Genomic DNA, 12672 nt, shown 5'->3' on the forward strand with positions numbered 1-12672 from the left:
TTCATATTAAATCCTTATCCTCAAACTAGTGCTTTTGAGGAATTTGAAGATCAGCTTGTTTGCTTCATTTCTTGATTTACTTTACATATATTGACTTGAAATCCATGTCCTTGATGTTGAGTTGTTCCAGTGCAGTTTTCAGAATGAGTCTTTGCCTTGTATATTCCGGGCAGCTAACAAATACATGATGTATTGTCTCTGGTTGTTGGCAACCATCACAATTGCCATTTGGATGTTTTACAATCAGATGCAGTGATGAGTTTAACCCAGAGTGACCCAATGTTATCCTGCTGTTAATGCTCTGTTCTCTTCTACTACTCCCCCAAGTGCTTCCTGTTCCCACTTCCCTTTGTATCTGGTATAAATGTCTTTGATGTTAGCCTCGCAGTTGTTGTTGATTTTGGAATATGTCCTGGACATTTGTACTTCTACAAGTAAGTAGGCTACGTAGTTAAATGGTTTATGTTTGTGTCTGTTTAAATCGGGTTTATTGTTGTTATTTCCTATGTTGTTGTGTTGTAGACTACAGACACAGTTAATAATAATTGTAATATTCCAGTTATAAACGACATGAATCAAAGATGTGTTGCTGTATTTTAGTGGTAAAAAAATATGCATTCATCATCATAATTATTCTATATATATATATATATATATATATAATTTACAGTGCCTGTAAACCGGAGGAGAACGCTGGCATGTATTCTCCTACTTGAAAGACCGGGGGGATGGGGGGAGGAGGGGGAGCCGGTTTTGGGTGCACCCCCTCAAACAGCAAAGGAGACAACAAGGTGATTTTCATCACCTCGTGGCTGAGCTGAGGCTGGACAGCCAACGACATCACCAATATTTTCGGATGAGTGCAGAGCAGATGGATGAGCTGCTGTCCCTCCTGGGCCCTGAACTGACCAGACAATCCACACATTTCAGAGCTGCCATTGAACCCAAGCAGAGACTGGCTGTTGCACTTAGGTCAAATGCCCATTTCACAGACAATACATCACTGACCACAAATTTAATAAACGTTTTATTTTTTAACAATTTCACCCCAAACAACATTTTAAACAGAAACATCAAATATAAACAATCAACACAAAAAAAGTAACTATTTACAGTAAAAAAAAAAATGAACTCAATTGCTCAACTATTGTTCGTAAAAAGACTCCTGCCAAGCTGAGCTACTGCTGGAGGACAGCATGTCTGATGGCCCTGTAGGTGTTGATTGGGCGCGTGGGGGTTGGGGTACACTTGGCCGAAAGGCTACTGGCCTGGAGGTGTGAATGGAATGTTGAGTGGCGGGGGGATGGTCAATGGGCTGCCAATGTTGCTGGTGTTGGGTGTCTCTTTCCAAGTTGTGGAAGGTGTTTAAAATACAGACTTTTGCCTGATGTTTTCTGTCTTTGTCCAGTCTTTGCAACATGGGCACAAGACTGAGAGCAAAGTAGTATGACTCCTCTAATTCTGAGTCTGGCATGTGTGGTGAAGTTGGAGGTTCCTGCAGTAGAGATATCAGCTGCTCTCCAAGGTCTGTGCTCTGTGGCCTCCTCCTTGTGTCCCGTGTGGAACGCTGGGCCGCTGCTGGTGTGGAAATGGGATCCCTGGGGCTACGGGACCTAGAGGGCCTTTGCCTCTCTGCAGAGGTTGTGGGTACCAGAGGTGGTGGGGCTGTAGGTGGTGGGGCTGGAGATCCACATGCTGTCCTGGCATGTTCCTCTGTTTCCAATGACAGGGGTGTAGATGCTCTCTCCATGTCTTCTACAGGGGAAGGATTGCTCAAGCTGCTTTTTGAACTATATGAAAAGAAACAACATGAAAACAATTAAAACCTTTTTTCTGGGGATTAATTTATGCAATAGGAACATATTTATGTAATTTAAAATAAAGTCTTTCATACCCTTTGCAATACATCATCACAAATTACAAAATTATATAAATTAAAATATGTGCATACATACCTTTGCTGTACATAGGGCAAAAGGAAGGACATTATGTCTGTATACTTCCAGCCCTTTTGCGTGCCGCCTGCAGATCCACTTGGGAGAGATTTCTTCCTGTTTTTAACAAAAGCATCCCGGAGTGACTTCCATCGTGCCTTGCAAATGTCGACTGAAACAAAGAATAGATTCAGGCTGCGGCCCCACGAGGACGAATTCGGTCGTTTGCGTTACTGTTTAGTGTCATATAGACCGTTCGGCCACACGAGGACGACCGAATATGGCACTAAACGACTGAGGAAACGACAACGGGTCCCAAGGTGGATAGAAATGCATACGCCACTCTCTGGGGGGTCAAACAGCTCCGTGTGTGCGCCCTATACGGACATTTTCAGATCACTGATAGTGATTGCGCAATAGCCCCGCCTCTCCCCACCTCTTCTGCTCACCTCCGCTTACCCCGCGCCAGTGCTGAAGTGTTTCGCCACCAACAACAACAACAATGGCAGATCGCAGAGTTGCTATCGTGCTCCGGACGCTATTGACCATGCTACAGTTGTTTGTGCAACATCTACAGCAATAATGATGAGGCAATAGCCCCGCCTCTCCCCACCTCTGCTGCTCACCCCCACGTCAAAGTAAACTGCACCCTGAATTCAGATTATTTATCTTTCTCTCGCGAGTGAAGTCTAATCTGACAGGACGGAGACACGCAGCTCTGCTCACCTGCAGCTCCTCCCTCTGCAGCAAAACACACACTTCAAGTCAGATCATCACCCTTAGCTATTTTAAATACCTCTCAAACTCCCTAAACTAGTTATAAATATGTTTATTTTTACAGTCGGCCGGGTCACTGCTTACTGGATGAGCTGCTGCATGAGACAGACACTGGCGCTGTCCGAAGAGAGGGAGGAAAAAGAGAGGCTCCGTGTATTTTATCATTATATTATATAGAGTCATTATTCATTTGTTTTAAAGCTCAATAAATAACAAAGAAGACCTTTGACCGGCACTTTTATAATTTTGTCCGGAAGATTTCAACTTTAATACACGCTGACTGGCGAAAAACTCTGCCCGGTTCCCTCGGCCCCCACCGCGGAGAATAAACAGAAGGGCAACCATGACAACCATGCTTCTTCGCTGATTTTGTGGAGGAAGTTACAGCGCCACGTAGAGGCTCCTGCATATGTACTGCAGCTTCTCCAGCGGTTGGAGCTAAACGGAGCGGTCTCGTGTGGGCAGACACTATCCGGATAATTATTGCATGTGGACGGAAGCCGTTTGCGATTGCGTTAATCCTATGCGTTTAGCCGTTTTCGTCTTCGTGGGGCCGCAGCCTCAGATTAATAACATGATTTCACATATTTTTCTTTGCTTTTTTTTACCCTTCAGATACTTGGCTTCCAGGGACTCATTGGTCAGCCTAGCATTCAGGTATCGCCTAGGATGCGCTACTGTGTATGTAATACAATTTATAATAAATGGTTTTGTCTGACAAATGACTGCCAAATTATTCTTGTCTGTCCTCACAATTTATCTGATTATAAATGCAAGATTTTCCACCACAGCATACTGTATTTAAACATTATTGAGAGTATTTTGGGTAGTTGTTATAACACATGAATAAAAACTAATTAGAATACAAAAATATAATATCATTATAAAGAGTTAAACACAACTGTATTGATCCCTGGGCGAAATTCACAAGATAAAGTATAGTTAAAAAACCAATATTTATAAAAATATAAATACAAAATAATAATAATATAATAATATTAGAATCTTGATATAGGAAATAAGATCTTACTTTATTGTGAAATGCAAGTTTACTGAACAGTTTTTTAACGACTTTCACAAGATGTTAAACTACTGAATGGCTCTGTACTGTACCTACAAGTATTAATTAACTTTAAAACATTAATATGTAGTTGTTACCTTCCACTCCACAAACTGCAGCGACTAAAAACCAGGCCTTGTCCTTTCTGATGTTGTCCTTGTAAAAAGCATTGGTTACATCGTATACAATTGTGTGTTTCTCCACTTCCATTATGAACACCTCGTCGTCCATTGTGCGTATCGTAGTGGAGGTGTTGTGATGAAGGAGGGGGGTCTGCTAAATTAGTATATACGCGGGATGGGCCTGGCCCGGATGCTCACCTTTCCACTTCCTGCGAGGGGGAGGCTGCCTGCCCGACCTTACGGCTGCGCCGCGGCAAAAATAGGATTCATCCTAATTTTAAATAATATGAACAATTATGACCTCAGACCAGCATTTCACATATTTATACAAACAGAATAAACTTTAAATGTAAGCCAGACTAGTGCACGGGAGTCATACACATGGTAACATGTTTCATTATTCAGGGGGCAACAGCCTGTGCTAAAGAAGCTAGCGGACGCCATTAGCCACACGCTAGTGGCGTAGCTCACAGAATGACATTAAACTACACATAAAACAGTTTCAAACACACTTCTTAGATCGAAATATAACATAATCGGTGTCCACACTACTAACCTGTTGAACAGGAGAAATGAATGAAGCAGAGGGAACGTTGCTGCCATGTGTCTGGTCGTTCCATGGATATATAATCGTTGTTCTTCTTCTTCTTCTTCTTCTTCTTCGCTCGGTTTTTTGGCGGATTGCAAACAACTTTAAGGTGCATACCGCCCCCTACTGTACAAGAGCGTGTTATACCACTGTGTTTACGTTGTTTTAAATTCTTCCAATCAATCCTTTTTCACTCAAATACTTAAGAATGGCCTTCCTGGTAGCTCTTACCCCCTCACCTTCTGTTCCCAGTATCCCCATCAGGCTCCACTCCCTTCCTGCCTCTCTGACCCTGTCTCTTAGTTTTTCCCTCTCTGTTTTGTACATGTTGCAGTGTAATATGATATGTTCCACATTTTCTTTAAATCCACAGTTCCTATGACATAGAGTAACATTCAATGCTGTGTGATCCAGTCTGAGTCTAGCTATCATGATTTCCTAGATTAAGTTCTATGAGTAATTCTTCTCTGACAGTTGTTGTTGACTGTATACTTTTTAAAATGGATAATGAATCTGTGCATATCACTACCCTATCTGGTCTGACCTCTTCAACCCACTGTAATCCTATTATTACAGCCAGCATTTCTGTTGCACACTGAGTGATAATTGATCTGACGTTCTTCTTGAAATCAATATTTTAAAGTCTGGGATATATATACCAACTCCAACACACTCTTGTTCTTAGAACCATCTGTGTATATTTTGAGGTAATTGTGATAATTATTGACTTAATTGCACCTATACACAACCGTATCGCTTTATATTGTAATCTATAAATATTTAGTAATGACGTTTTTGCTGCTGCTGCATATATTATACACCCGTAATCCAGAGTTGTCCTCATAATTGCCCTATAGATGTCAATTAGTGCCTGTTTGTCTGCCCCCCAGTCTCATCCAGCCACTGCTCTTAATAAGTTCAAAACTTTTGGGGATTTTGTTTCCAAATGTTTAATATGGGTTTTCCATGACACATTTACTATCTAACCATAGCCCCAGATATTGAAATGCATTGACCTCATTCATCGGCTTTCCATATACTGTAAGCTTCTCAGTCTCCATCTTGCGTTTATTTGTAAATGTCATGAAGCAAGATGTGCTTGCTGACAGTTTGAAACCCCAGTTGTATGACCACTTCTGGAACATTTATTCCCCTTATCCATATGTCCCCGTCATCTACAACGCAGGTTTGATGCATCCGTCCAACTTAGTCAATATGTCATTTATCATAATGTTAAATAATATCACGCTGATTGAACTCCCTTGGGGAATACCATTTTCTATATTGAAGTCTTTCGAAACCTCTGCCCCTACTTGAACTCTGAATTTCCTGTCTGAGCCATGATCCTGTTACTGTCACTGTTACTGTCACCTGTCACTTAATTTGATGAGTAACCCATCCCTCCACATAGAGTCATAAGCCTTTTCAATGTCAAAATATACTATTGCCATAACCTCTTTCATTTTCAGTGTCTTCACACTGTATTCGGGTGTTCTTTTTCTGCTTTGCCAAAGGCCACTGTGTCAAGTGTCCCATTTGGGCTGCCGTATGTAGCAGACCATCTCGCACATAGGCAGTACAGATCGGGCAGTTCGGTAGTGACAGAGGTAATCGTCGTAACCAGCAGACTTCATCCGCCTCCAGTCTTTGACACTTGGAAAACAAGCACATGTGATACTGGTAAGGATAAACTAATGTATATATATTAATATAATACCGAAACGTTAACGCTTGTCTGAGTATATCTTCCGTTGACTCTGGCTGTGGGTCTTACCGGCTGTTGATAGCCCTTATAAGCTAACGCTAGCATGCTTTATTCAGACATTAGCTTTAGCCCGCTTTGAGTTATGGGTGGCTAACGTTACTACAGTCCGGTAGCTCAGTTAAGAAAATGTAACGTTACTTATGGGAAACGTTAGCCTACGTGTGTCTGGCCGTGACTCTGACTGAGTAGGCCGTAAAAGCTTGCGCTAATGTTTAGCATGCGCTAACGTTTAGCTTGTGCTAATGTTTAGCATGCGCTAACGTTTAGCATTCTTTATTCAGACCACGCATTATCCAGTGAAGAACACTCAGCAGAGCATATATTTCTCAACACAACATTAACTGTAACGTTAAATGTTCTTAACTGAGCTAGTGGACTGTAAAAACACTACCCACCCATGACTACAGGCTGAAGTCAATGTCTGAATAAAGCATGCTAGCGTTAGCGGTCTACCAGCATGAGTCATGGCCAGATTCAAAGGTAAATATACTCAGACAAACATTAAGTATATTAACTTTACCTTTTCTTAACTGAGGCTTGGTGGCCTGTAAACAGTATGAACAGGCAGGCTGCGTGTTTTCTATTGTAAATAAATAGATAAGACTATGAATTTGTATGTATTACCAGAGTAGAAATTCTGGTGTTAAACGTCAATTTAAGGACAGAGTAAGTGTGTTTCTTTCATATTGACGAGCGACTTATATTTTAATTTTCGAGTTCAATTGATAAAGATATTGTAAATGTAACTTGAGTTTACAACATTGTGTTATATATTTTTACATCACCAAAATGTTGACCACTGTCCTAAAATAAAGTATAGGCTTTGAGTAACGAATTTTAGTGGGCTGTCTTTCATTTTGACACACAGAACAATGTTAAATGGATATATCCACCTTCTTTCATTTATCTTTCCATTCCCACAACAATATACATAAAGAAATGGCATATTTTGGACATAGTTCGAATGGTGATTAATCATGATTAATACATTTTTAAGCTGTGATTAATCTGATTTAAAAAAAATGTAATCGTTTGACAGCCCTAATATATATATATATATGAACTTTGTATGTAATACTTTGTAAAGTACAATGCAATTTGAAAAGAAAGAATGTATTGAGTGTACACCTGCATTTCATTAATTCCCTCTTCACATCTCTCTATTTCTCTTTCTCTTAGAGCACCATGGCTGATATTGAACCACCTGTTCGATTGCTGATCATCTTGAACGACCACAACAGCGTCAGACTGGAGCTTCGAAATGGGATTCCCAACTCAATGGAAGAGCTCATTGAGGAGGTCAAGAATTCATGTGGATTGGACACTGATTTTGGGAACACATTTGTTAATCTTACATCTACACATGCGATTAAAGATTTAACATTGATCAAAGTTGTCGAATTAGACTCCGATTCTCCAACTGTGGTCTTGTACCCAGTTGAGATACCATTAAATAGTACCCCTACAAGTGGACTGTACAGTGAAGACTCCTCTGAATCTGTGAATACCGATGACACAGTACTACTTAGCGGCTCTTCCTCGGAATCATTAAGAACACAGCAGTGGCCTAAAGTGTTTCCTATCCCGGTCTTCTCCTATGACACAGAATGTCAATTACAGAGAGGAAATGTAGAGTACACAAAGAACCAATCTAGACTGACACCAAGCTCAAATCATCTGCAGAGCTTGCTGTGAACTCGTTGAAGACCAAGTCTCAAGAAGAGTCCTACCCTGCGAAGAATTTAAAGAGAGCCAGGCGAGCTGAGGCCAACCATTTTGCATCCTTGTCGATTGGTGAGACTCCAGAAAGCATGGAGCAAGAGACAATTTCCCTTTTGGCAGAACAACAGAAAAGAAACAACCGGCAATCAATAAAAGAAAAGATGGCGAAGGCGTTTGGATACCGAAGACAAGAAATAGTGCATCAGAGGCCAAGCATTGAAGGCCTCTTGGAGCGGTGGCCTGCACTTTTTCACATGGAAGAGGTAATTATTTTGTTGAACACCTTGATTGTAAGCCTGTAGTGGAGAAGAAATGAGGGCCCAACTAACTAACAACTATAGACAGCCAAGGCAAATATGTTGACGTTTATTTTTGAATATATATCACAATATAAGCTTTACATCTATTACTCTTAGTGTCTTTATTTGGTGGTGGTTTTCAATATGTGGATTAATTCATTTAAATGTTACATTCATACAAGCTGACTTGGAGTACTTTTAATCAAACCGTTGGCTCTTTATAAAAAATATGTGTATTATAAATTCTCAGTATTTTTTGTTTTCTATGCTGCTTATATTTTCTAGGTAAATGCTGAGTTCATGCGCATAACAACATTTCCATTGGAGACAAAGTTCTTGGCGCAGTTGGACAAACACTCCACCAAACTGCCGCAGGTCATCAGGAGCAGGGGAGGAGTTGTGAAACAGAAGACCACCGGGATCTTGCAGGTTTTGGATGAGGTATCTATGAATGAGTTTTTTATCTGTGGGATCAGTGGCTGAATCGTCCTTTTTCTTGCATTTGATTTATTATATATATATATATATATATATATATATATATATATATATATCTGTTCTTACTCAGACTGTGGACATCGCCATCAGAAGAGCATGCATCCTCAAATCTCTAATGGTCTACCTGGGTGAACCTGTTGACCATCTCATCAAAGAATTCCAGGTAAGACCTCTCACTCACAAGAAGTTTGTTCATAAAAGAAAACATATTTGTACTGCATGCAAATAACTGCTTGGTTAGAAAGATAGTCATTTGTGATGACCTCTTGAGCCGACTGAACTGAGAACTTTCCTTTTCATCTATCCACTCTAATCTTGTATTTGTAAAAGGTAGCTGCAATCTTGGGGAAACATTTGCGCCTCAGGCCTGTTGAACTACACTCTGTGGTCCTCATCCATTCCCCTTTTTTTTTGCATGATATGCAGGACGCTGAGGCAGGCAACAATGGAAACCTTTGTCACTGGGAAAGAGGATCAGTTTCATCGACCCAAAGACGTCAAGGTTCTCATCGAAGAATCAGAGGTCCTCAGCGCCTTGCCCTGGGTTGCGACAGCTTTTGCCATGCTCTTCGGGCTCATATACGCACTGAAATGCCTGCGAGCTAGTGCAGGCAGTCAACTCGAGCACTTACGCTGCATTCATACATAAAGCCCCCTTGCCACTCTACAACCAACCAAACAGAGTCTCCTTAATATGCTGCTCTATTCAACCTGCCAGATCTCTCTCCATGCATTGCTTGCTGCTGCTACTATAGCTGCAGCTACTTCCACGTCACTGCTGCTTGCTGCCCCACCACCACCCCAGCTTCCACCTGTAGGCTCGGGGGTTAGTTATTTGATCATCACTCATCGTGCTATGTATATCTGTGGAGTGATGATGCCCGAGCCTAATCGCCAAACGCAACTATATGCTGCTTCTAATAAACATGTTAAAGAAACACGTGAGTTGTCTGACTGAACTTAACTTTTGAAGTTGTGCAAAAAGTATTGATGGAGCTTGAGGGGAAAAAGATGAGCCCAAAAGTGAATAAACTGAGAACCCAGCTGTTCATCCCAGAGTAGACACTTTGTTGCACTCACTCACAGTTCCCATTGTTACATGGTACGGTTTCTAAAACCAAGGTTTTATAATAATTATGCATTGTAAAACATTTGCGAAAAAGTGTTGTGTTCAGAAGTTGCACTTACAGTATGACCGATCTTCACTGTAGAAGTTATGAATGTCTAATCATTTTCAGAGATGACATGTCTCACAGGCATTCATTTATAATGAATAGTTGGTTGAAAAAGTTCTGATATTGTAAATATTGAGATTTTACAGTTTCTTATAATAACATAAATTGTTGGTTGAAAAAAAAGAAAGTTCTAATGCTCAATTTGTACACATCACATGAACCTTGGTATGGAATATGAAGTGATGAATCAGTCCTGATGTAACTTTTCTGTGGTGAAAGCAGAGGGATGGAACTATTTTACACATGAATAACATTTCATTTAATCTATATAGGCCTATAGTGTAATTCATATTATTTCACTACTTTTGTAAACCAAATCTAGAACGCCCCAAAAAATAGATGAGATGAGTAAATGTGTTTTGACCTATGGTTTTCCAAAAATCGGATTTCTCATTTTCAGCTAAGTATCTCATAAGACAGTGCTCTAAGGTGAGTGACTTGCATCTCTAGCAAGACCAGAGAGTGTCCTGAATATTTTGATAAGTAACATATGGGGTGCCATGTTATAAGTACATTTAAAAAGTGATTTAAGGAGACGTCTACATATCGAGAAAATATCCTTATACTCCATAGGGTTAAGGAAAAGGGTAAGGCAATTGTATTTTTTATATATATATATTTTATATTGTTTGATTTATTGATTATATTCAAAGGAAAATTAGTTTCATCCCTGAATCTGGAATAATATACAATTTACAGCAAAGCCTAAAAATGTCAAGAACTTTTCAACTACAGATTGCTTTGGTCTGGCTTTACTCTTCACTGATTGGTTAAAGACACTTTAAACTTAGTGGCTATGGAAATCAGAAGGAGGGGCTCATCATATTAAAAAAACGCGCGTTTTATACGCGTAAAAAACGCGCGAAAAACGGGCGTTTTTTACGAAAAACGCGCGTTTTAAACGGGCGAATAGTGGCACTTTAGGCTTTCGATAAACAGCTGTTTGCTTTCCCCCCCAACAACGACAACCGACTCACGAAACGCTGTGTTGTAGCGTTGATAAACGAAACAATTTAACTAAATTGCTAGTCAAAATACCAATACCATAGACATTTTTTTTTTACTTTTGACAGGGGCACAAAGGCCACTTTGGCCGTGAATTGCATTTTTTTTAACAGGGCATCACGGCCAACGTGCGGGGCAACGACGGCCATGGCCGTCGTGGCCGTCGTGAAATTCCCACCCTGACGCTAGCCCAATATGACTAAAAGCATGTTTGCTTCATAGAGCTTTACAATCTGTACAATTAACAAAACAATCTTTACATAAGTGCTCAGTTTGGATAAGAAATAACTTTAAAGTAATCCTTCAGCAGGAAAAAAGGTAAACCCTGGAACACCGGAGGAGGGAGGGAGGAATCCCAAACACACGGATTAGACAGCAAACAACTATAGTAAAATTACAGAGTGAAAAATCCGTCAGGTTTAAAGACCAAATATAATGTGTGATGCACTGACTACCCTTTTCTAGGGCTTTAAACAGCATTTTAAATACATTTTTTTGGTCTCAATTTGCTCCGCTGTGATGGAGATAGATGAGTCATCATATACTTAGTTTTGTTTGCAGTTATTTAAAGTTAGACTTTCAGCAAAGTATGTTAATTCTAACCTATACAACTCAGCACCCCAGGAAGAGCAAGTCACATTTCTATCTTTGTTTAGTTATTGCTTACACCTGAATACATCTTATTTTGAAAGATCAGTGCTGATATTCAATCTACGTCTTTGATCCCCTTAGCCCACTCTTATTTTAGCCTCCTTCCTCCAAACAGTTGACCAGTTTTTCAAGGTAAGTTTATTTATATAGCACCTTTCAACACAAGGCAATTCAAAGTGCTTTACAAAAATGAAAGACATTAGGAGCATTACGAAACATATTATAAAATGGCATTTAAAATCACTCATTTAAAAACAAAGATAATAAAACATGAATAACAAAGGTACATGAATACAAGTTACAGTGCAGTGTTACTGATCATATTCTTTCTTTCTATAGGAAAATATAGGCCTCATTGTTAATTGTTATTTCGATCAGCTAAATCAAAATGGCTGAGTCACTGTTGTTTTAAATCAGTGGGCAATATACAATTAAAAATGGCATATTTATTATTGTGGAGGTGGGGGGACATACTCAAAAGGGTGTTGTTGTAATATTCCTGCATAAACCATCAAATTAAAATCACTTATAACAAGCCCCTTCATTTATTTTCCTTTGGTTGTACGAGTGCTCTAAATAAACCTAAGCAGGGACTGAATTAGTGAATCAACAGTATTAGCTATTGAGATGTTATTTATAGCCTGTAGCCTGTGTTGGGATGAGGCCAGATGGACACCCGTGATCCTATTATCTCTGTTAGCTCTCACTGTGTCTGCATTCCCACAGCTGACAGTACACATGGACAGGGTTGGTTCTTCTGTTCATTTTCTCTTGGCAGACTCCTGAGTTCTCTGACTATTCTTTTAGGGAGCAGGACCGACCACGTTCATGGTATGTGTCTCCAAAGAAGGATTTTGTTGATCTTTACTGTTGTGGTTGAATCTTGCATCTGTGCTGTGTTATCTTTTTAGTGTAATGTGCCTCTCAGAGAAAGTCATGCATATATTGGTATTCTTGACACCTCCTAAATCTTTTTAAAGTTGTATATACAAACAGGTAACATGAAAAAGAGTAA

General features: G+C 39.9%; 1 protein-coding gene across 1 annotated transcript; it reads left to right on the forward strand.

Moving 5' to 3' along the window:
- The first annotated feature begins 6042 nt into the window (after positions 1–6042).
- On the forward strand, positions 6043–9704 carry LOC117448196 (uncharacterized). Its single transcript, XM_034085371.2, has 5 exons — positions 6043–6162; positions 7427–8232; positions 8554–8709; positions 8837–8929; positions 9193–9704. Exons 2-5 carry the CDS (start codon positions 8059–8061, stop codon positions 9370–9372), a joined length of 603 nt encoding a protein of 200 aa, XP_033941262.1. The 5' UTR covers positions 6043–6162; positions 7427–8058; the 3' UTR covers positions 9373–9704.
- Positions 9705–12672: the final 2968 nt, after the last annotated feature.

The sequence above is a fragment of the Pseudochaenichthys georgianus genome, chromosome 6 (genome assembly GCF_902827115.2).
Source record: "Pseudochaenichthys georgianus chromosome 6, fPseGeo1.2, whole genome shotgun sequence".
Lineage (NCBI taxonomy): Eukaryota > Metazoa > Chordata > Actinopteri > Perciformes > Channichthyidae > Pseudochaenichthys > Pseudochaenichthys georgianus.

Coding starts and splice junctions, on each gene's coding strand:
- LOC117448196 (XM_034085371.2), top strand. CDS start 8,059: ATGGAGCAAGAGACAATTTCCCTTTTGGCAGAACAACAGAAAAGAAAC. Junction 8,233..8,553: donor CACTTTTTCACATGGAAGAG/GTAATTATTTTG, acceptor TATATTTTCTAG/GTAAATGCTGAGTTCATGCG. Junction 8,930..9,192: donor ATCTCATCAAAGAATTCCAG/GTAAGACCTCTC, acceptor CATGATATGCAG/GACGCTGAGGCAGGCAACAA.